This window comes from Panthera leo, chromosome C1 (genome assembly GCF_018350215.1).
Source record: "Panthera leo isolate Ple1 chromosome C1, P.leo_Ple1_pat1.1, whole genome shotgun sequence".
In the NCBI taxonomy this organism is placed as follows: domain Eukaryota; kingdom Metazoa; phylum Chordata; class Mammalia; order Carnivora; family Felidae; genus Panthera; species Panthera leo.
In genome coordinates this window covers 20,661,666-20,686,836 of record NC_056686.1, presented here as the reverse complement: position 1 = coordinate 20,686,836, position 25,171 = coordinate 20,661,666, and the positions used below count along the sequence as shown (strand labels likewise).

The 25,171-nt window shown below is 41.3% G+C and overlaps 1 protein-coding gene across 1 annotated transcript; it reads right to left on the bottom strand.

The window, feature by feature from the left end:
- Positions 1–2,295: 2,295 nt before the first annotated feature.
- On the bottom strand, positions 2,296–24,839 carry FAM76A (family with sequence similarity 76 member A). The gene is made up of 9 exons (XM_042952127.1): positions 24,609–24,839; positions 23,264–23,328; positions 20,151–20,205; positions 19,258–19,410; positions 16,395–16,552; positions 12,113–12,199; positions 6,479–6,614; positions 3,241–3,342; positions 2,296–2,490 (listed from the first exon to the last, which is right to left on the bottom strand). The coding sequence occupies exons 1-9, from the start codon at positions 24,687–24,689 to the stop codon at positions 2,404–2,406; spliced, it is 924 nt and encodes a 307-aa protein (XP_042808061.1). The 5' UTR covers positions 24,690–24,839; the 3' UTR covers positions 2,296–2,403.
- Positions 24,840–25,171: the final 332 nt, after the last annotated feature.

Genomic DNA, 25,171 nt, shown 5'->3' with positions numbered 1-25,171 from the left:
GGATATGAAGCTCCCTATTACCACAGTTAGGCTTTTAACTGTTTAAGTCAACAAGCACGACAAACTGTTTTCTAGGCTGAAGGGCATAATGGGATATGCCTACTGGTAAACCGGCAATCAATCAATCAATCACCCAACAATACTTGACTCAATGTGAATTTTTATTAACACACATTTTTCAAAGTTTGTACAAACCAAAACATTCCTGTGTTTCAAAGTGTCCATTATACAAACATACAAATAAACAAAAGGTGTTACCAAAAGTTAGCTACTCAATTTCATGGTAAAACAGTGTCATGATTTTTAAAAACCAAAACTTCAAGACTGAGGTTTCTTCCTTCACTTTTTGGAACTTGTGGAAAGTTAGAAAATGTGTGAATCTGCTTTGTATTAAATGCCAACACCTTAAAAAAAGATTTAGTATAAAACTAAGTATGTGTTTTTATATTGTCACTTCATGAAACAGAATTTCTCAAGTCTTCCAAATTAAAAAAAAAAAACCAAACCCAAAACCATGACTGTAACTTTTTTTCATAATCTTTTCCCCAGAGTCAAACGTAAATGCATCTGAAAAATATTATCTGACAGTTTATCTTTACCTAAAAGTTTCTCATTCAAAAAGTTACAAAAGTGTTTAGCACTGTCGTCTCCCTTGCTTGGAAGGGAAAATGACCTCCCCTACTAGAGTGATAGATGAGCAACGTGGTCCATTGTTTCTTTTATCAGAAAGAAGCCACCCATTTCCACATTTCTGTCCAATTCTGTGCATGGCTCCACTTGTGAGAATGTTATCACAGATTACAAGCACTGGCTTTTAGGAAATGCCTAGCAAGTTAAACTGACTGCTTACAATTTTGGTGCACTGAGGTACAAAGTTCATCTGTCCTCATGGTTACCTCGAGCCTCAGGACCCCTCTGCATTAATGATTCCAAGGTAGTTGATTTTACTGTGTTTCACGGCACATCACACACCTCTCATTTCTTTCACAAACATCCCATGGAGGACCTGAGAGAATGGTGAGAAGTGCAAATCTATCTCCTCTCCCGGAAAAGTAAACCCATGTGCCTGCTCAGTCAGGAAGGGAAAGGTGGACACAAACAATTCTGGCTGAGGCCAAGCTGCTTCTGCCAAGCACCTGTCTTCAAGAAACGCCCTTTTCCCACTAAAAGCAGGGAGTGTGCAGGCTGGGATGGATGAGGAGGAAGGGGGAGAAGGTACAGTGACAGCATTTCTCCCGCTCAGACTCAGAGTCCATACTTGAGCAGCTCGTACTAACCCCCAAAATGCTCTGTAGTTCAAATATTATCCATTTTGAATCTGCTCATTAAAAAAAAAAGCTCTCTGACAATGGCCCAATGTAACGACCGATATAAGTAAAGGGTATTTTTTTTTCTTTAAAAAGAAGTGGCAGTGTGAGAATTTAAAATCAGTCACATAAAACAATCTAGAAAGGGGTAGGGGAGGGAAACGTCCAGTAAAACCTGGACAACCTTTCTTTCTGCCCTTACTTAAAAAGACAGACTGTTCAAATCTTTGCTACCTCCCCTAAGCATCTCCTTAAATGCTCTTCCAAGAAGTCCTCCAAAAGGCACTTAACTCCACACTGATGCACTGAATTGTTGCACCGTAGCAATCAGTTTTTAAGACTCCAAGGTAACAAGAAAAGGTCTTATTCCTTTACTAAAAGGTAGAGAGAAGGGCTTTTTTTTTTTTCTTTTTAAGAGGCATCACTTTTACAAGAACAAGCTAGGCTACCATTATTCCTTTATCAAGAAAAAGTTTCTTTTTTTTAAAAAATAAATAAAACTCTGGCTATACATAGTACAAAGTCATACATAATATACCTGGAAAAAAACCCAAGAGTATACCCTGAAGCAAAAGGTTTATTGGAGAGAGAAAGCCTCTTCCATTGTACCAAGTCTTAAGGTGGCAGTTTTCAAAGTTCAGAGGGTGGCAGTGATATGTATGTAATTAATGCCAAACTATTTGCTCATGGGTATGGCAGGATGTGATGGACCAAAAAAAAAAAAAAAAAAAAAAAAAATTCTGCACATTAACACTGAACAGTGACTGCCACACACACACACACACACACACACACACACACACACACACAGAGTAGTGCCAAAAGAGAGAGAGAGACAGAGAGTAGTACTCGGGGTGGGGTTGGGGGGAGTGAGAGTATGAGACAGAGAGCTTGGAACCCCAAACATCCAAGCATGCAGTCATGACACAGCATAAACCAGGTGTTTCCATTCAGCCCACCACAATCCCACAAAGAAGGATAACTGTAATAAAATAGAGATTTCTTAAGAAAGCTTGCAATTCACAGAGAACAGCCAGGTCACCAACCCTCACCCAGGAACCCCTTCGCTGTTGGCTGGGAGCCTCCTCATGGTCTCTCACGGAGAGGTGATAGCTCCTGACTTCTCAGACTTCTTGCTCTTGGACAAGGCAGCTGCCTGCTTCAGGAGCTCTCGGTTTTTGGCCTAAACAAAAAAATCAGTGCAAGGATATTTTAACAGGACAGGACATGCTTTTCATGCAGATGCTAAGGCAGACAACATAAAGGGTCAGCAAGAGAACAAATTCTAGAGGCAGAAATCAACAGAAAGCTCCAGGGCTTGGTTCAGGGGAAGGAAGTATTTGCTAGAGGTTAATCAGCACACTTCAATCTCCTGGGATCCACTGTTACAAAAGGATGCTTTGTGCAACACAAACAAACCGTGGAGTGCCTTAACGTGTTGGATAAACAGAATTTATAATCCAGACATCTGGAATCACATCTGGCTTATCCAAAACTCAAAACGCACATTTATTAATTCCAGTTTTTGAGGGAAAGAGATCAGAACACACTCAACAACGAAATAGTAAAAGACAGCTAATAAGGTAGATTAAATATGATTTTGTCAATATTTTGAAAACAAAAAAAAAAATCTAAGAGATAAATCACTTAAAATACAATCAGCTAAATACACCAGGGTTATCACATAAAACAAGCAGACTCGGGGCACCCGGGTGGCTCAGTTGGTTAAGTGTCCGACTTTGGCTCAAGTCATGATCTCGTAGTTCATGAGTTCGAGCCCCACATCAGGCTCTGTGCTGACAGCTTGGAGCCTGGAGCCTGCTTCAGATTCTGTGTCTCTCTCTCCCTCTCTGCCCCTCCCCTGCTCATGTTCTGTTTCTCTCTCTCTCTCAAAAATAAATAAACATTAAAACAAACAAATAGGCAGACTCACCTGTAATTGCTCTGTGACTTCTTTGTGGGTCTTCTCCATCTGGTTCATTTTGGCTCTCATCTGAGATTCTTGGTATTGAAAATCAGCCTTCAACTCTGTGATCTGAGAGGGGGGAAAAGGCAGACTGAAGAAATCTCTGTGCAGTACAATGATGAATGTTCTGGCAGCAGAGAGCTAAATGGTTCCTCAAATTAATGAAATCCAGGGCTCTTCGGAAGATCCCTAACTAAGCCAAAGCCAGGGAATTCTGTATCCTATTTATCCTAAAGATTTCTTAAAAATTACACAAAATCCTGACATAGCCATTTCTGATACCTCATCACTGACAGGTTTTAAAAATTTTATGTATTTAATACCTGCCAATAATCCTCCAAATAAATCAGTGATTACAATACAACACAATATGACTGACTGTGAGAAGCCAGGAGAATAACAGCTATTGCCATTTACTAATTTTTTAACCCTGTTCTAGGTAAACTGTTTGATATTTACACACACACACACACACACAATTTTTTTTTTTTTTTTGAGTAATCTCTACACCTAAGATGGGGCTTGAACTCACGACCCCAAGATCAAGAGTTGCATGCTCTTCTGAGCTAGCCAGGCACCCCAAACTGTTTGATTATATTATTTCATTCAATCCTATGATAAACCTGTCTGTGGCGGGCAATATTATTTTTCCCATTTTACAGATGGGAAAACAATGGCTTAGAATGGCTTAAGTTGGGGTGCCTGGGTGGCTCAGTCGGTTAAGCGTCTGACTTCGGCTCAGGTCATGATCTCACAGTTCGTGAGTTTGAGCCCTGTGTTGGGCTCTGTGCTGACAGCTCGGAGCCTGGAGACTTCTTCAGATTCTGTGTCTCCCTCTCTCTGCTCCTCCCCCCGCTCACACACTGTCGCTGTCTCTCAAAAATAAATAAAAAACATAAAAAAAAAAAAAAAAAAAGAATGGCTTAAGGAACATGGCCATGCTCATACATGTTAGCAAGAGACGAGCTAGAATTCAAACCCCAGGCCTTCTTCTATTGACTATGCTATTCAAGGAGCAGGGAGGAGATATCTAAGTCAGGGAAGTGATCTGTGAGCTGAGTTTCGAGGTACATGAGGTACAGCTGGCACACAAGGTAAGGAGAACGACATCCAAGCACAGGAAACTGTACAGGCACAGCCAGAGAGTGTGAGGTAACTGACAGCTTGTTCAAATGACTGATGAGCGGGGCGCCTGGGTGGCTTGGTCAGTTAAGCGTCCGACTTCGGCTCAGGTCACGATCTCACGGTCCGTGAGTTCGAGCCCCGCGTCGGGCTCTGTGCCGACATCTCAGAGCCTGGAGTCTGTTTCAGATTCTGTGTCTCCCTCTCTCTGTGACCCTCCCCCGTTCATGCTCTGTCTCTCTCTGTCTCAAAAATAAATAAACGTTAAAAAAAAAAAAATTAATCAAATGACTGATGAGCGTGGAGAGTGACATTGATGCTGTAGATAGGCAGGTATGTTGTAGAAGGGCCTGTGTTCCAAGCCAAGGAGTGTGACCTTGATCCTGAAAGTGCTGAGAAACAATCTATTTGTTTTTGCTCCTTTTAAAACCCTCACTTTGCAAATCAGTAGAAACAAGTTGTTCATTTTGTCTCTTGCAAAAACCCTTTTATTATGTGCTATTCTGATCTTGTCTATGAAGAAAATATACTTGGGTCTGCTTTCATCTGACAGTCATGTTGTAAAGTGGAAAGTATACTGGTCTCGAACTTCCCATGAATCTCTATCTTACTGGCAGAAGAAAGCATAGCCTAGTAGAAAGAATGGCAGAGTCAGGAAGACTTGCCATTTACTAATTGTGTGATGTGATATGTCATTTAATATCTTTGGGTCCGTTTCCTCATCTATAAAATGAGGTTGAAATTAGATGGACAGAATGCATGTAAATATTTTAACAATATAAATGCCTTTGTTAGCCACTCAGAATGAATCCTAGCACTCCAAACTTGGCACAAGAAAACATACAGCCTCAGAGCAAAAAAGAAAACTAAGAGAAGGATTGGAACCCTAAGAGAAAAAATATTGGAGGATACTTTTCATCTACAAAATGATGACAATAGTAATTCCTATCTCAAAGGTCTGTTATGAGGATAAATGGATTAATACATAGAAGGCGCTTAGAACAGAGTCAGGCACATACTTAAGTATCCAATAAAAGTTTAGCTATTATTGTTACTAATATATTAAGACAAAAAGAAGATACTCTTTGGGAACCTAAAAGTAAGAGGGGCACCTGGGTGGCTCAGCTGGGCGTCCAACTCTTAATTTGGGCTCAGGCAATGATCGCAGGGTCTTGGGATCAAGCCCCATGTTGGGCTCCACATTGAGCATGGAGCCTGCTTGGGATTCTCTCTCCCTCTGCCTCTCCCTCTCTCTCTCTCCCCCTCTGCCACTCTCCCCCACTCTCTCTGTCTCTCTAAAATAAAAAAGAAAAGAAAAATAACCTAAAAATAAGAGAAATAGACCAGAATCTCAAGAAGGATGTAAAAAGTTCCCTTAAAGAAGGAGGATGACTGTTAGACCAGGGTAAGACTTAACTGAAGATGTTAATGTGTTTAAAGAATGGGTCACTCAGGGAGTTGTCAGTAATGGAAGCAAAGTAATGTAAGAGTCATGGAGGAAGGCCTACCCGACCATTGTCCAGGAAGGAGGGAGACCTGGCCCACATATTTTAAGTATTACTGTCTCACGGGCATGGCCATCCCAATACCAGAGACGGAGGTATCAGGTTCTCAGCCTGAGAGCATTAAAAATTCCAATTACATAACCACCTCCTCTTGTCCCAACTCCATGTTCATTCAGCACCTTCTGATTACAACTTTCCAAGGCAGTTCATGCTGAGAAATGTAGCAGTCAGTTATGCCCCCCTGTGAATTAAGGGGGGCACTGTAGTTTTACACATCACCTCTGTAAGCCTGGTAAACATGAGTGAAACTTCCTCCGAATGTTGAGAAAAGTCAACTTTCTAAATGCACCTGACCAAGGCAGAGTGAGGGTTCTCTCTCACGGTAACAGCAGATCGCGAGTCCCCTTGGCAGACAGTAAGCCTCTCCCACGATACCCCAACCTTGACACTGGATCCCTCAAAGCTTCAGTGGTCAGTACCAAGTAAGTATCAGTTAAACACAGTTAGCACCATGCCCTATGGTACCACATGCTTACCCTTGCACCATTCTGGCCTGAGAGGCATTAACAAAACTGTACCTTCTTCTCTTTCTCTAAAATCATTTGATCCTTTTGATGCAGCATCTTCTTCAGAGTGGCCACTTCTTCCTTCAGTTGGGCGATGATGACAAAGTGGTCAGTGCCTGGTGAGTCCAGGGCCAGGTCTGGGGAAAAGCTGAGTAGAAAAATGGAGAGGGCAAAATCGTAACTTGGAGGGATAAACCTTTTTTTACTTGAGGACACACCATGGACCACTTGACTACAAGCTCCAGAGTAGGAGCAACTATTTGAATTCCCAGCAGGAAGTACAATGCTCCACACACGCCACACTCAATAGCATTTGCTAAACTGCACAGGCGAGGCGATCATCAGATCTTGGTTCTTTATGTTCTGCTCCAAAGCACCATGTATGGTGCAGCTGTTAAGAAGCTGCTGCATCCCATTCCAGGAGCAGTCAGTCCCTTTTAAAAATTAGAAGAAGATGAAACTAATAGGAAGGAAGCCAACTTCCCCTACACTGCAAATGGCCTGTTGACTACCACTTCCAATATCAAGAATCCAGTGATAATCAGGAAAGAAACAGGTGATAAAATCCAGAGTCACACCATAACCTGGGGTTTCAAGAGATTCTTCTCAGTAACAGTACCTGAGCACTTCATTTTGTTAAAGTGCCAGGTGAACTCTGTCTTTTTTGGAGAGTTTTGTAACCAGGCCTAGTTCCAGGGAATCTGTGAATGCCTGAAGTTGTATATAGAATTCGGTGTATACATACAATGGATGGTTTCTAGGGTGAGGATCCACAGCGTTCCCTGGTTGGTCAGAGATGTCTTAGGCCCAAAACAAGTTAAGGAATCACTGCCAGAAGAGTCAAGTCCTGCCCTTCTCTAGAGACTGCCCAAAGAAACCTCCTTACCCTTCCCAGGGCAACCTTTAAAGTAAAACACAAACCTGTTTTTCCTAAGCAGTCAGTGGAATATTGATTCGAGACTCCCTAGATCAATACAGCAATGACTCTAGTTCATCTTGAACTACAGCTAATAACCAGCATTTCTCTACATGGGCAGAAACTCCAAATAGCGAGTGGAATCACTGAACATCCTCAGTTACCAAGTCAAACATTTCTATGGCTAGAAGACATGGTTGACTGCTAAGAATATTCTCTCTTGGTCTACATGAGACATGTAAGAAGAACATCAGAAGAAGAATGAACCGGTGCTTTCTTAACTCATGAATATGCAGAATTACTAGGTGACGAAAAGTAAAAGCAATATAATAAAACAAGGTAAGCAGGAGAAAATGCTGAAAGGACCCATCAAAGTCTCCTCTACCAGTTTCAATACCTGCCAAGGGACTGTCTTCCCTCAATCCAAAAGATTTTCTTTAAACCCATAACTAGAGTGACAAATGAAACAGTGTAATGGGCTAGTATAAATCTTGTGCTCCCGAAAGCTTCTAATGCTCTGCCCACCTGCTTCTCAAGAGAGGATTTTTCCCATACCACTATTGTTGACAAAACCAGTCATGTCTGTCCTGTTAGGGCCTGACCTTTCTAACTGTCTAACTTCTGACTAGTAAGAACTGTTGGAAATCAAATGAAAACAGATGGCTAGGTTAGCAAGGCAGAAAATCAGATCCAGTCTCTTTCCAAGTATCTCCAACAAAAGGGTAAGGCCACACAAAGTAAGTCTAATTTTTCAGGCATATTTCAAATGGAGAATAAAATAAAACTAGGGTTTTATGAGGAGGGGCACTTGGCTGGCTCAGTTCACGGAGCATGTGACCCTTGTTCTCGGGGTGGTAGGCTTGAGCCCCACATTGGGTGTAGAGATTACTTAAAAACTCTTAAAAAAAAAAAAAACTACAAAGAAAGGAAAGGAATATCCTTTAGAAACAATCAACAGGTATGCCTTATCGCCAATGGAACAACAAACAAATAGATCAAAAAGTAGCTGGTACATTTTCTCAGGGAAGGAAAGCTAGAAATGAACTCAGATCTTTCTCAAAGTGAAAAGTTCTTGCTATGGAGCACCCGGGTGACTCAGCCAGTTAAGCATCCAACTCTCGAACCCGGCTCAGGTCAAGATCTTACAGTTCGAGGGGCACCTGGGTATCTCGGTCGGTTAAGCATACGACTTCGACTCAGGTCACGATCTCATGGTTCTTGGGTTCGAGCCCCACGTTGGGCTCTGTGTCTACAACTCAAGAGCCTGGAGTCTGCTTCATCTGTGTCTCCCTCTCTCTCTGCCCTTCCCCTGCTCGTTCTCTGCCTCTGTCTCTCAAAAATAAACATTAAAAAAAAAAATCTTACACTTCGTGAGAGCCCTAGGTCAGGCTCTGCACTGACAGCATGGAGCCTGCTTGGGATTGTGTCTCTCTCTCTCTCTCTCTCTCTCTCTCTCTCTCTCTCTGCCTCTCTTGCACATGTGCACTCTTTCTCTCTCTCAAAATACATAAACTTAAAAAAAAGTTTTTGCTACGATTTCAGCAAACTAGAAAATATGAGAGGGAGGCTATGAATTTTGCGGGATACTAAAAAAAAAAATGACCAAGGCATTTAAAATTTTTTTTTTCAGTTTATGTATTTTATTTTGAGAGAGAGAGAGAGAGAGAGAAAGCATGCACCCGCACGTGCATGTGCGCACACAAGCTGGGGCGGGGCAGACAGGCAGGCAGAGAGAGAGAATCCCAAGCAGACTCCATACTGTCAGCACAGAGCCTGATGTGAGCCTCAAACCCATGAACTATGAGATCATGATCTGAGCCAAAGTCGGCCGCTTAACCAACTGAGCCACCCAGGCGCCCCCAGAGGCATTGTAGAAGTATAAAACTATTCGAGAAAAGGTTTTATAAAAAACCTGAAGTGATGCATTCTCTCAGTACAATATGGAAGGCTAATGGAGAAAGAAAGAGAGGAAAAAAAAATCAAATATGTCTCAATATTTAAAAAATAGGAGTGGAAGGGCGCCTGGGTGGCTCAGTTGGTTAAGTGTCTGACTTCGGCTCAGGTCATGATCTTGCAGTTTTGTAGGTTCGAACCCCACGTTGGGCTCTATGCTGACAGCTCAGAGTCTGTAGCCTGTTTCAGATTCTGTGTCTCCCTCTCTCTCTGCCCGTTCCCTGCTCATGCTCTGTCTCTCTCTCTCTCTCTCTCAAATAAATAAACATTAAAAAAAATAATAAGAGTGGAGAATAGTAGAATAGAAAGGAGAATGGAAAGCTGTTAGAGAGCAGCTTGCAGAAAAGGGGATAACAATGAAAGGACAAGAGCCTATATGGATATTTTCAAAGTGGGGCCAGGAAAGTGGACTACGATCAACTGAAAGCTAAGAGGCGGCTACAATAGATAGTTCAGAAACAAGACCGGTAACCTTTGGTACAGAACTGAAATCAAGATAGATATTCAGTAAAAAAAAAAAAAAAAAAAAAAATGGGGGTTTGCATAACATTACAAAAGGACCATCAAAAAACAGCTTGTCAGAATGTTTTCAAAGTGAGGGAAAAGAAAGAAAAAACTACACAAAAGTAAAAATAAAGGAAAAATGTAACTTAACTTTTGCTATGAACTTTTAAAAGAAATGCAAACAAGTGGAATTGGTAAGTTAGGACTGCTAATGCAGGAACATTCAAATGCAACTTGTATGTGTATGAAAATAACTTTTGTAGAAGCAGAAAAGTTTTCCAAATTTTCAAGTTATCAGGGCAAGTTATTTTAATAAGCTAGCATCTACATTTCAAGAAAAAAAATGATCTTTTAGATCTTTTCCAGATGAGATTGTTAAAGACCACGGTAAGGATCAGTATTTCCTGCTTGAGGAAAACAATCATTGCTGGTGATTAGAAGTGACAAAACACTCTCAACAGGGGCACCTGGGTGGTTCAATTGGGTGAGCATTTGGCTCTTGATTCTGGCCCAGGTCACGATCTCCCAGTCATGGGACTGAGCCTCGCGTCAGGCTCTGCACTGACAGTGAGGAGCCTGCTTGGGATTATCTCTCTCCCTCTCTCTCTGCTCCTCCCCCACTCATGCTCTCTCTCTCCCCCAAAATAAACATTTTTAAAAAATCACTCTGAACAGAAAACTTATGTTTTTAGCTTTCCATATCCATAGCAATGGACAGCAAGAATAATGGCAGTATCTTAAGAACAAATAATCTAAAAGAAGGTAAGCTTTAAGGACTGGCTGGTTAAACTAAAGTTAAGAATGCACTTTTTCCAGGTCATTCAAATACAGCCTGGGTCATAAGTGAGCACAGAATCTAAAGGCTGTGGGTCTTGGCTTAGACCTTTATTTTATTTATTTATTTATTTATTTATTTATTTATTTATTTATTTAAAGTTTATTTAGTTTTGACAGAGAGAGACAGAGCATGAGTGGGGGAGGGGCAGAGAGAGGGAGACACAGAATCTGAAGCAGGCTCCAGGTTCCGAGCTGTAAGCACAGAGGCCAATGCGGGGCTCGAACTCACGGACCACGAGATCATGACCTAAGCTGAAGTCGGAAGCTCAACTGACTGAGCCACCCAGGCACCTCTTGGCTTAGACCTTTATAAAGGCAGGGAATTCAGAAAGGTTCACTCCTTGACATGGTTTTTGTAGGATCAGGCATGCTGGCAGGGGTGATGGGACAATCTTCATGATGGTCAGGATATCTGCTCAAGTAACAGTGAAGCTGATGGTCTTTATGGTTCCTTTCTCCATATAATTTGAACATCCAAGTTAAACATTTCCAGAAGGTTCCATTTGACAAGTATAAAATCAATGATACTAGTGGATAAAAAGGTACCTTGTAGAATCTGAAATCAACTTAATAAAAAAGGTAACAGTAAAGAATAAACTTCATAGATGCTTTGTGTACCCCTAGATGAAATTCGGTCCTGGCAAGCCTATGTGCTAAGTCTACTCCCATTCCCACCACCTGCTGGGAGGGAGAACTGACACTGGGAGTTTTCAGAATGGAGAGGATTTCAAGGCTTTGGAGGAAGAGTATGCCAGTGTCTCACTTCAGGATGCCTGGGCCTGGAGAAACAGGAAAATGGTGGCCCCAAGACTCAGCTGGGAAGCAGCCCACTGCACCAACACAGACGGGACACTCTGGATATTAGGACAAAGCAGCTTGCAAGAGGAAGCATCATTCAGATGGAGAGAGGAAGGCAAGGAGTAAATATATGCTTTTAAGACAGGCTTAAAATGCAGTGAAAATATTCAAATGCATCTCATTCTCTGCTGATTCAGTAGCTGCCCTGGGCTTTCTGCATGCTAAGGAAGCATGAATTAGACTCAGAACACTGCCTTAACTCCCAACTTGTCTCTGCTCCATCTCTCAATACCAACTCTTGCCCTGCATGGAGGAGGCCACAGGCACAGAACACAATGAAACGCATATAGCTCCTGACTTCTTAGAATTAGTGTGGGAGAGTTATATGTTGATCGCAGAATTCAGTTGCTATTAAATCGTTATATGTGCTTGTCTTTTAATGACAAGATTAGAGTTATAAACAAATAGCAGCACTGCTTGCTTATTCATAAGATATCAAGTGGCTAATGGAGTGACCCTCGGAGGCTCAATAACAACCCTAGACTAGGTCCAAGGCACACCCTGGAATGTATTCCTGTTTCAGGAACTGTATATGCAGTAACTGAAATGGAAGCATGCACACATACCAATTGGCTTACCTGTCTCCGTTGGTTGTGATTGATTCAAACTTGGATTTTTTCTTTGGGATTTCATTTTGAATTGAAGATGTAGAAAGCGTTTTCTGGCTTTTAATGGCAAAAACAGAGAAACACAAATTAGAAATCAAAGATTTATAAAACATCACGACAAAAGTTTGTTCAAATAGGACCAATGTAATATCACAGCTCCTCCATGAAAGAGCTAATTATTCTTGACTATTAAAATCCACTGAGGTGTTGATTTCATAGGTCCTGGATGCATGGGTAGCTCACTTCCAGAGACCTCCAAAATTCTTACCTTTAATTAAATATTATCTGCTTTATTAACAACTATGGGAACAGAGTCAATAAAATTTTAGTAAGACGTGGGGTGCCTGGGTGGCTCAGTCGGTTAAGTGTCAGACTTCAGCTCAGGTCATGATCTAATGGTTTGTGAGCCCGCATCGGGCTCTGTGCTGACAGCTCAGAGCCTGGAGCCTGCTTCAGGTTCTGTGTCTCCCTCTCTCTCTCCCCCTCCTCTGCTCATGCTCTGTCTCTTGAAAATAAATAAATGTTAAAAAAAAATGTTTTTTAAATTTTTAATAAGAAGTAAAACCTACCTTACAGTTTAAGAAAGTACTTTCACATTTAATGTTTCATGCACATCTTCCAAGTCTGTGAGGTATATACAAGGCACTATTTCTACTCTGCAGAAACTGAGGCTCATCAAGTTTAAGTGACCTTCCCAAGGATATATAGCTAGTCAATAGTGAAGCGAGGACTAGATACCAGGTTGAACCCCTAATCCAGTTCTTCTTCAGGATAGTTCTGTGAATCTACTGATATCTGAGTCCCACAAACCACTAAAAATCAGTTATAGACTCAATGAGTTCACCCTCGAGTAAGACCCTTTCTTTCTTGATCTCTTTTCAATTTTTGATACCACTGACCATGCTATCCTTACCCCCCCTTCCAACTTTACTGAGAAATAACTGACAAATTGTATACATGTAAAGTGTACAACATAACATTTTGATAAACGTGTACGTTATGGAATAATCACCAAGATTAAGATAATTACCACATCCATCACCTCACATAACTTTTTTTTTTTATGGCAAGAATGCTTACAATCTACTCTCAGCAATTTTTTTTAATGTTTTTATTTATTTTTGAGACAGAGACAGAGCATGAGCAGGGGAGGGACAGAGAGAGAGGGAGACACAGAATCCGAAGCAGGCTCCAGGCTCCGAGCCGTCAGCACAGAGCCCGACGCGGGGCTCGAACTCACGAACCGTGAGATCATGACCTGAGCTGAAGTCGGATGCTTAACCGACTGAGTCACCCAGGCGCCCCAGCAATTTTCAAGTATATAGTATCATATTAAGAATAGCCACTCTGCTGTATATCAGATCCTTAGAACTTACTCTTCTTATAACTTAAAGTTTATACCCCTTGACCTAAATCTCCCCATTTCCTCCTTCCCCAGCCCCTGGCAACCATCATTCTAGTCTCTGTTTCTATGAAATTGGCTTTTTAAAAAGATTCCTTGTAAAAGTGATACCACAAACTGTATGTGTATGTGTGTATGTGTGTGTGTGTGTGTATCACATTTTCTTTATCCGTTCATTCATTGTAGGGCATTTATATTGTTTCCATATCTTGGCTATTATGAATAAAGCTGCAATGAACCTGGGGGTGCAGACAGCTCTTCAAGATACTGATTTCATTTCCTTGGGATATATATATATATACTCATAAATGATTGCTAGATCAAATATATAGTAGCTGTTTTTAATTTTTTGAGGAACCACCATCCTGTTTTCCACAATGTTTGCACCAATTTACCTTCCCACTAATGGTGTATAGGGTTCCCTTTTCTCCACAACCTTGCCAACATTTGTTATCTTTTGTCTGTCTGTCTGTCTGCCTTCCTTCCTTCCTTCCTTTCACAATCTCTGCACCCAAAGTGGGGCTCCAATTCACAACCCTGAGATCAAGAATCTCATGCTCCACCAACTGAGCCAGCTGGGCACCCCTCTTGACTTTTTCATAACAGCCATCCTAACAGATGTGGGGTAATATTTCATTGTGGTTTTGGTTTGCATCTCCCTGATGATTAGCAATGTTTAGCACCTCTGTATGTATCTATTGTATATATTCTTTGGAAAAATGTCTATTCGGGTCCTTTGCCCATTTTTTAATTGGATTATTTGCACTCTTTTTGTTATTCAGTTGTATGAATTCTTCATATATTTTTGATATTAACTGCTTATTAGGTATGTGGTTTGCAAATATTCACTCCGTCCTTCTTGAGTGCTTCTAGAATTCTGTTCTCAGCCTCCAACTTGAATTCTATCATCAAAGAGCATGGTTTAAACAACTACTTTATCATATGGGCTGGAGATGGTGTTCCCCAGATCACCTGTACCATAATCATCCAGGATGTTTGTAAAACAATGCAGGTTCATGGACTCTATCCTAGGTCCTACTGAATTAAACTCTGGGATGAAGTTGCAGGAATCTGTACTTTATAATAACTTCTATTCCTACTGACTCTTATGTGCTCCAAACCTTTCTTCTGAGTTTTAGGCTAAAGCTCCCACAAAATTGTTCTTGATGCTTCAACCTCAATTTAAAAAAAAAAAAACAACTGAATTTCTCTTTTCTTCCTGTATTCTCTTTCAGTTAAAGAATATACCTATTCACCCAAGTAAGAAACCTGAGAATGATTCTTTACTCACCCAACTCCTGCCCATCTACCTGTTCATTAAATTATCTAAGTTTCTCATAATTCTCCCTCTAAAGTATCTTCTTGAATCTGCCTCTTTTTTTAATTTTTATTTTATTTTTGAGAGAGAGAGTATGAGCAGGGAAGGGGGCAGGGAGAGAGGAAGACACAGAATCTGAAGCAGGCTCCAGGCTTCTGAGCCCGACGTGGGGCTCAAACTCATGGACCGGGAGATCATGACCTGAGCCGAAATCGGATGCTTAACCAACTAAGCCACCCAGGCACCCCCTGAATCTGCCTCTTTGATCTCTGGTGCCATGGCCTTAGTTGAGATTCTAATATTAATACCTCTTACTGTGGACTCTTACAAAACAGGTTCTTAACTAGCCTCCGGTCTCTTTTTCTTCCAATGTTTTCTCCACAATAATCAGGGTCAGGTTCATGCTCCTTAACGTTTTCAGAATCCCTTTGTCTCCCATTCCCTGGCTCCCAAACATAAGCTCCAGCAACATAAAAGGACCTGCAACTCCTCAGGGCCGTGTGGTCTTACGCCCTCCATTTCTCTGCACACACTATTCCCTCAGCCTAGGATGCTTCTGCCCATCCGTGATCTGATGGTTCCAACTCATCCTAAAATCCAGCCCCAACCCAGCTCTTCTCTGAGCCTCTCTTGCCTGACTCCCCAAGGCAGTTAATTACTACTGCCTCTCATGCCTGCATCTTGATGTTTCCACTGTGGTGCTCATCGAATTATAATGCAATGATTTGATTACAGGTCTGTCTTCCCTACCAGACTGCATACTCTTGGTGAGCAGCATGATTCTTTTATTCATCTCTGCCTTCCTAGCAGAGTCACTGGCCCATGAGAGTACTTAATAATAATGAACAAACAAAATCATAATGGTAACAATAACAAACAGTAATTAAAATATATTGAATGCTTCCCATATGCCAGTTATAAAGCAAACCACTATTCATGCACTATATAATTTATCTCCACAATTCCATGAGGTAATATTATTATTTCCCTATTTTAAAGATGAACAAGCTTGCCCAAGATCCCACACAGAGAACCTGGCAGAGTCAGGATTCAATCGAAAGCCAGAACTCTCAACAACATTACAGATACTCTGAAAGGAAGCTTAAGACAACAATGAAAGGACATCTTTTTGACTGGATTCCCACCAGGACAAACCTAGAACAGCTACCAACCTCCTGGCCAACTATGCATTAAAAAAAGCTGCATCCCTCAGAAAGTGACATGCCCAGTCTTCTAAGGAGATAATCCACTCCAAGGGTGAGGGGAGCATTATAGTCAAAGCAGAACAATTTCACAAACTTTCCAGACACAAGACAAACCAAGTCAGTAAATCCTAATACCTTATGGAAATCTCTCTGGCACTTGGAAGATACATGAACTGTCCAATGTGACAAAGGAGATTCCTCCTAAGGCTAGTAACTAGAGAGAAAAGAAGAGGAAAATTGATACCAAATGGTTTCTTCCATGGCTAACTGTGTATTCCGTCTGACCAATAGGTACCTCTAGTCCTATCTCGTGCACCTTGGGGATACCTGTTATAATGGCTGCCACCACTCAGTCGACTATACTGTTCCTTCTCTTGGTGGCTGGCACGGGAAGAGCTGCTCAGGTGTTTCCTCTGCTCTTTGGTCTTCTGAAGGACCCGTTTGTAGGACAGCGTGCACAGCCAGCACAGCAATTTCCCATCTACCTGAAAGACAAGGAGACAAACATGAAGAAGAGAGAATGTAGTACAGAATGGAGCTACTGGGAGCTCCGGACCTCTGGGTTAAGTCCCAATTCTGCCACTTAGGAGGTGTGCGAACTTAGGCAAGTCCTCAACCTCAATTAAATCCCCCTATGTCCTTGTGAAGCAGCTACTGTGATTCCCACTGGAAAGGTGATGACATTGATGCCTAATAAGAGTAAGTAACTCGTCCAGGACCATTCAGCTAGCCCAGGTCAGTAGGACTGCAGAGCTTATACTCCGACTATCATCATATGCTACCTCGTGATTCCTAATTCAGCTTCTCCAGTATCTTAATTCAGGGAAAAGGTGCTCTGGTTGGCAGACAGGAGTATTCTGGTCACTGGAGAGTTAATATCCTCCCATGATAAATTAATGAATTTGGTTCACAGGAGTCAGTTCTCATGAGCCTAAGCATCTCTGAAAAGTACCTCTGGACACTGAAAAAGTTTCTGTACTGCATTCCTTCATTAAAAAAAATATTTACTGAACAGATTGCTAGTTGCCAGAGGTGGGGAGTGGTGGGTAGGTGAAATGGGTGAAAGTAGTTAAAAGGTATAAACTTCTAGTTAAAGGATAAATAAGTCATGGGGATGTAATGTACAGTATGGTGACTATAGTTAGTAATACTATATTGCATATTTGAAAGTTGCTAAGAGAGTAGATCTTAAAAGTTCTCATCACAAGAAAAAAAATCCCATAACTGTGTATGGTGACAGATATTTACTGGACTTATTGTGATGATCACTTTCCAATATATACAAATATCAAATCATTATGCTGTACATTTGAAACTGATATATGTTGATTATACCTCAATTTAAAAAATACATAATCACTTCACTTTTTTAAATTAATTAATTATTTATTTTAGAAAGAGAGAGAGTATGGGTGAGCGAGACGCAGAGAGAGAGGAAGAAAGAGTATCCTATCCTACAAGGGGCAGAGAGAGAGAGCAAGAGACAGAGAGAATTCCACGCAGGCCCCACACTGTCAGTGCAGAGCCCAAAGCGGGGCTCAAGCTCACCCGACATAGGACTTGAACTCATGAACAATGAGATCATGAGATCATGACCTGAGCCGAAGTCAGATGTTTAACCGACTGAGTAACCTAGGTGTCCCACTTCACTTACTTTTTAAAAAGTAGAAAATGAGAAGCACAATTTTTCTCAGTAAAAAACAGTAAGCTGGAGATATATTTCAGATTAATATTTTGACAGTGTCAGGTAAAAGAGGGGGAAGAAATAGTTCTCGATAAAGTATGACTCTTACCAAAACAAGTAAATATATATATATACATATATATGTATGTGTGTGTGTGTTGTGTGTATCTGTGTGTGTGTGTATGTATATATGTATGTTTGTTTGTTTTGGGCACTTACCATGTGCCAGGCCACTGGAAATGTGGCAGAGAACAAGATGGACAAGGAGCTCACGCTCTAGTGAAGGTGGACAAACATAAGCAAATAAACAAGATAATTTCTCACAATGTTGTGCTGTGAAGACAACAAAACAGGGTGATATGATAGGGGGTGAGTTAGTAAAGGGGCTCTGTGAGGAAGTAGCATCTGAGCATGAGGAACCAATTAAGACTGATGGGTGTTATTGGGCAAAATGATAGCCAGTGCAAAGGTAGGAATGAAACTGGCACATTTGAAGGGCTAAAAGGTGGTCAGTGTGACTGAAACAAGGTGACAGGCAGGAGGTGTAACGTCAGGAGAGATTGAGAGGCAGGTATGGGCAATGTGCACCAGGGAAGGGGGTTGGGATTTGTTCTAAGTGCAGCTGGAAGCCACTGGAGTGTTTTAAACAGAACAAATCTAAACCATTTTTAGTTTACTAAGGTACCATCACTCCACCTAGAGCTCTCCTCTATGTCATCTTGGAATTTTTAACTTCAACAGATAGAAACACTTGAAACAGTCAGATAGTGAAACTGGTAATACAAGTGTATCCTAAGTCACAATCTCTCCTTTACAGAGTTCTATAGAATTTTGCCAATCATCGCTTTACTTATACAGGGTACAGATCACTGTTAATTAAGATTCTCATGAAATACCAGCTCATGTAATATTAGAATATTAAGGTCCAGGGACGCCTGGCTGGCTCAGTCAGAACATGTGACTCTTGAGCTCAGGGTCAGAAGTTTAAGCCCCACGTTGGGTGTAGAGATGACTTTAAAAAAAAAAAAAAAAAAAAAAAAAAAAAAATATATATATATATATATATATATACATATATATATACGTGTATATATATATATAAATATATATTTATATACACATATATATGTATATATATGAACATATATTTATATACACACATATATATATACATATATATATGTATATATTTTTTAAAGAATATAATGGTCCACATTTGCTAAATGAAAACAAAGGCTGAAAATCTTCAAGTTCAAGAACAACTAGGACAGGAACGGAGATTTCTTTGTTATATGTCTTTTTTTTTTTTTTAAAGATTTTAAGTCATTTCTACACCCAACATGGGGCCGAAACCCACAACCATGAGATCCAGAGTCGCATGCTCTACTGACTGAGCCAGCCAGTGGCCCTGTTGTGATTTCTTTTTGACACAATTGACCAAACTTAATTTCTCAGAAAGGAAAAAAAAAACAAAAAAAACCAACAAAACAAAACACAGAGATTTACCTTCTTTCGATCATCCTTCCTGTCAAATGCACATTGCTGCTTACACTGTTCACATGAATAGGGTGGTCCATACTTCTTCTCTGAATTTGTGCAGCGCTGGCATTTGTTGCCGATAAATGCTGCAATTATGTTGCAATACTGACAAGGTTTGGGCTTAAAGAGAGGGGAAAAAAAGGGTCAACTAAGTATATTATAAAATACCACTGCATTTTTTAAAGCAATAATTCCTATTATACAGTTCATCAGTCATTGTAAAAATGTATTCCCAACTTCATAAATTTCCTTCTACACTGATCAAATGAAGCCCAATTCCTAATACTATGTAAAGTGATTTTCTGCACAGGACTATTGATTTTAAAACAAATAAATTAACAAATAACAAAACCCCATTAGAGTATATGCTGGGACTTCTGTAAGAAATTCAACAGAACCAGTTCTTTGGAGAAACCAGTAAGCGCTTCCATATTTCTGGAAAGGCCTCTTTGCCATTATCACCGTATAAACAGGCTGGGAGAATGCCTGCAAGGACGTAATATAGAACCCTAACACTGAGAGACCCCCTCCCCCCCAAAAAAGTCATCAAAACGAACAGTCAACTGCTACCAAAGACGTCACATTGTAGGATCCATCTTTCCCATCCTCTTTCCATACTGGTTTCCGAAGCTCTCAAGGAAAATTATAACGACAATCCCGCCATCATGAACATAAACACAGAACTTCTCAGTAAGTATTAGCTAGGTTCAAAAGCTCAAGGGCTAGATAAACTTTTCTGAGAAAGTATTTACACATAAGATATTCTAATAAAAATATGGTAGTTATATAAATAATCTACAGAATGTAAGGTTCCAAGAGACCCAAGAACTCACTGTTAGGTACAGAGAAACTCTACTTACTGTTCCATATAACTGCACATTCTGTGCACACTTCTTGCATATTGTATTGGTTTTACTGTTAAGGAAAAAAGAGACACAATGCTTTTATGAGAAAAAAGTTGCTTCACTTACAATATCTGAAAACTGATTCCTCCTTAAGCCCACAGAATTTGCTCATTGCTAAGTGTCAAGGTGATATTTGGTCTGGACACCTGGTTAACTTAAAGTTAAGTATTTGGCCACTAACTCTTTTATTTATTAATTATTTTATGGTTATTAATTTTATTAGCTCAGGTAAAATGAGGTTTTGGTTAAAGTGGACAGTGAGTTATTTCTGAGTATCACATCTCTAAGTATCACTAAACAAAATTAGCAAATATGGACAGGACCCTCAAAAGAATATTATGTTAGACTGAAATGGACTAGCAGTAATTCTCAATTTAGATGAACAGCTAAGAAACTTGAGGTGAGGAATGAAGTATATGCGTTTGGAATACTAACTCAGAGATTCTATTCATGTTGACTTTACTCTGTCTACACCCTCCTCTGTAAGTAAAAGCATATGAAAATCCCAGATGTGGGGAAATGGATGCTATGATTAAATATTTTGTCAATATTTCCAATTTCTCTAAGAACTAAGCACTGATCAAAATAAAAACGTCTTCGGTCTTGTGAAGGTCCAGAGACCTGTATTACCTAAATATCTGAGCTGATAAACTGCCTTAGGGGAAAAAAATCATCTTCAAATAAAGTCCAATTCTTCACAAAGAGAGGTACAATAAATGCTTGATGTGCAAGAATAGTTAAAACAATATTCTGGGGCTGAAAATAAAATCACATAAAAATGCAGTCTCATTAGCTATCTTGTTATTATTTTCCCATAAAGTCCTATAAAAGTGACCATAAAGTTAAAACAAAGAAAGACCTCAAAGTACAAAATATTTAAATTAAAGTGAGATATTCAAGTAAAATATTTTCCAGGGCCATTTTCTGCCATTTTAAAGAGACAGGACAAGATGTGAGGCGTATCGAAAGAAACCTCTAGAAAAAGGATTCACATCGGTGATTCTGGAATGTTGAACTTTTAATTTATACTTAGATTTATTACTGAAGAAGTGGGATTTATATGTATCAATATATACAAATGCTCCTGACATCTTGGAAAACAAAGAAGTCATTTCGGAGCACGCAGGTGGCTCAGTCAAGTGTCTGGCTCTTGATTTCAGCTCACGTCATAATCTTGCGGTTTCTTGGATTCAAGCCCCACGTCAGACTCTGCACACTGACTGCGCCAGAGCCTGCTTTGGATTCTCTCTCTCCCTCTCTCTGCCCCTCTTCGACTTGTGCTCTCTCTCTCAAGATAAATAAATAAACTTTAGAAAAAAAGGAAAACCACTCCTATGATCCATCTTGAATCATTTTTTTTTAAGATTTTATTTTTTTAAGTCATGTCTACACCCAACCTGCAGCTTGAACTTACAACCCCGAGATCAAGAGTTGCGTGCGCCAACAACCGAACCAGCCAGGTGCCTCCATCTTGAATCAATTTTTATATATGGTATAAATTCATATCTCACCCTACACCCAAAAATTAATTCAAGGTGGATCATGGACCCAAATATAAAAGCTGAAACATAAAGCTTCTAGATTATGTTTTATATGTTTCCGTATCTATGAAGGGCTAAAACAGGTAAAACTGATCTATGGTGGGAAGGAAAATCAGAACAGTAGTTGCACGGGGGAAGCAAGAAGAGTGGAGATTGAGTGGGATGAAGCATGAGAGGACTCTGGGCTGACGGTAATGTTCTATATTTTAAAGGGTTGAGGGTTACAGGTCCATATACTGTTTGCGAAACTCATCGAATGATATACTTAAGATTTGAGCATTTCACTGTGCGCAAATTTTACCTCTAAAAAAATAAAGGACCATAAACAAATATCAAACTTTGTTAACGAAATGCATGCTTAAGTATTTAGGATCAAGTATACTGATGTCCACAACTTTAAAATGAATCGGAAATAAGATGGATTAATACACTGAAGGGGCACCTGGGTGGTTCAATTGGTTGAGCACCCAAATCTTGATTTCAGCTCAGATCACAGTCCCAGGGTCTTGAGATCAAGCCCTGCATAGGGATCCGCACTGCACATAGAGCCGGCTTGGAATTCTCTCTCTCCCTCTGCCCCTCTCCCCCGCTCACTCTCTCTCTCTAATTAAAAAAAATACATTGATGATAGATGATGCACATAAAGTAAATGTAAACTGTAGAATCGAAGTGGTAGGTATATGAGTGTTTACTGTTTAATTCTTTCAACTTTTTCTGGTTTGAAAATATCCATAATAAAATGTTGGGGAAAATGTTCCCAGAATTGAAATAAGGCTGATTAAAATTAGGTTTCTAGGTCTATGTGTGAGCTAACAAATAGACCCCACCCTGCTTTAAGGAACTATGACCTACAGTTGCAGGCCCACAGAACCTAACTATACCCATAAACAACTTTGCTGCTATTGAAAACCAATAAACCACTCTGCTGCTGTTAAAAAAGTCTCCCAAAGATATGTGTTCACTTACAACTAAATGTTTTTCACATTTTTAAAAATGAGATTTACATAAGGCAAGTAAATTTCAAATGTGGCTAAGGCTAACAAACCCTTTAACAGAATAGGCACATTTCCAAAAGTGTCTTCTTTTGGCTTATAAATTCTTCAAGCTTTGAGTATAAGCATACTGAAACCTAAGGCTCATGTTTTACAATTGTGGTTTCTTAGTGTCATAAAGATCATAACCACAATATAAAATGATCAAGGATCTGAAAACTAACTTTAAAAACTTAAGCAAGGGGCACCTGGCTGGCTCAGTCAGTGGAGCGTTCGACTCAGTCTTGGGGTTGTGAGTTCGAGCCCCTGTTGGGTGCAGAGATTACTTTAAAAAGTCATGAAAAAATTTTAAGCAATCCATGGATAACCAGGGAACAATATGTGTGTTTTATATTCATCAATGTGTTATAATAAAAAAAAAAACACCCTGCAGAATCCGGGTATAATGCAATCAATTACAGATCTGTACATTGAACAGCAACTAATTAAGAGGAAAAAGCCTGCAAACATCTTTCGTGGTCAATAAAAACTGTACCTCTCCTGCTGGTACTCAGTCCTACAGTAGGTGCACTTCACAACAGGGTGTGCAATCCGACATTCCTGAAATGAAATGAGGATATAATTTAAAAGGCAGTCAGAAATGGAAACAGCCTTCAGTAGGAGGCAGAAGACCTGGGTACTATTCCCAGCATAGCCACTGTGCTTGAGTGAGTCACTTGAACTTTCTGTGCCTTATTTTTCTCTTCTGTAATACTGGCATCACTGCCCTGCACTGATGTGGAAGTTAAGAAAGAATTTACATGGAACTAGTCATAAATTGTAAAACCAAAGTATGTATGAATAAGTCTCAGACTGGGAATCAGAAGCCCTGGATTCTAGTTCCGGTTCTGCCACTTCCACGGTTTGATTTTTGACCAGGTTCACTTGTGAAATGAAATGCTAAGTTAAAATCATTATTGCTGACCTATATGAAACTTCCTTGAAGTCAGTATATATATATCTCAAATGTATATATATTTTTATTTATATAAAGACCAAAAAAATAAAGGCACCCAAACACTTGCGTTCTCTCCTACCCAGTAAACAGAATGACAAAGTCATAGCCATTTGAGGCAACGGTGACATACAATTACGAGTTACCCATACCAGAGACAAACTCTGGATTATCTGAGAATATCTCAAATCACTCGCAGGACGGCTTCGTGACTTTTAACTGTCACCTCACAGCACTTCTGTTAATTTAAAAAGGCAAAGCAGGATGCAAACAACTCAAATGAAAAAAAAAAAAAAAAGAACTTGGGCCTTCAAGGGTAAAAACTGAATAGTAGCTGATTAGGGCCAGGATCGAAGGTCACCAACTGGATGCTGAAAAATCCTTTTACTTCGTGCGCTTAATTTGGGGGCTTTTCTATAAAGCCTCGCTACCTCCGTCTCTCAGACTGGCCGGAAAGTGCCCGTGAGGCGCCCGAGTTGGAGACTCTCGTCCTAGGCAGCACCCAACTCTGGAGTTCAGTCCCCAGGCAAGGCAGGCGGTCCCTCAGTGTGCAACCAGCGGCGGGGAAGCCAGCCCAAGAGGGAGCTCGGTACGGCCGGTCCGGGTCAAGCCGGGGACCCGCTGTCCCCTCCCCAGACCTTACGGGGTCCGAGAACAATCCCTCGCGGTTGCTAAGCACCCGGACACGCCTGCCGCGGGGGCCTGGACGGCGCCCGGGACTCCCCCACGTGCCCCGCTGGCCCCCAGCGGAGCGGGTGCGGCGCCTCAGCTAGGCGGGCCTGCCACGCCCCGCCCGGGGGACCCCGCCGGGCGGCCCCGCAGAACAGGGGGCTCCGGGCCGAGCCTCTAGCGTCCCAGCTCCCGGCCGCCGCCCCAGCCCGCGCACCTTGCACAGCTGCTGCCCCTGAGACAGCGCCTCGAAGGGGAAGCGCTGGTGGCACTTGGTGCAGGCGTAGAGCGCCGCCATGTCCGGCCCGGGCCGCGCTCACCGCCCAGCCGACCGGCCCACCGCTTTATCTGACAGTCTAAGGGACAAGCTGGCGGCGGCGGCGGCGGCAGCAGCGGCGGCAGCAGGCTGCGGGCTGCGGCAGGCGGGCGGGCCGGCGAGTGCGGGCGGATCTGGGCGGGCGCGGCGGCGCTGGTCGCCCGTTCACTGGTTCATTTCGACGTCCATCAAGCACGAAGGGGCAGAACACGGAGCTTGGGACAATTCTGATTCGGCCTGAACTGGAGTACGCCACTTATGACGCGCGCGGCCTCGATTATGTAAAGCGCAGTCACGCGGGGGCGCCACTAGGAGGTACCTTCCCCGCCCGGGACCTCGGAAGCTCCCAGGCTCCTCCCACTTCGCTCTTTGTTCCCGCCCTCGCTCCGCCTCTCCCCTGATGCGCTCGCAACTGCACCTCTCGCGATACCTTAGCGGAGTTGTGATGTTTTGGTTTCCATGGA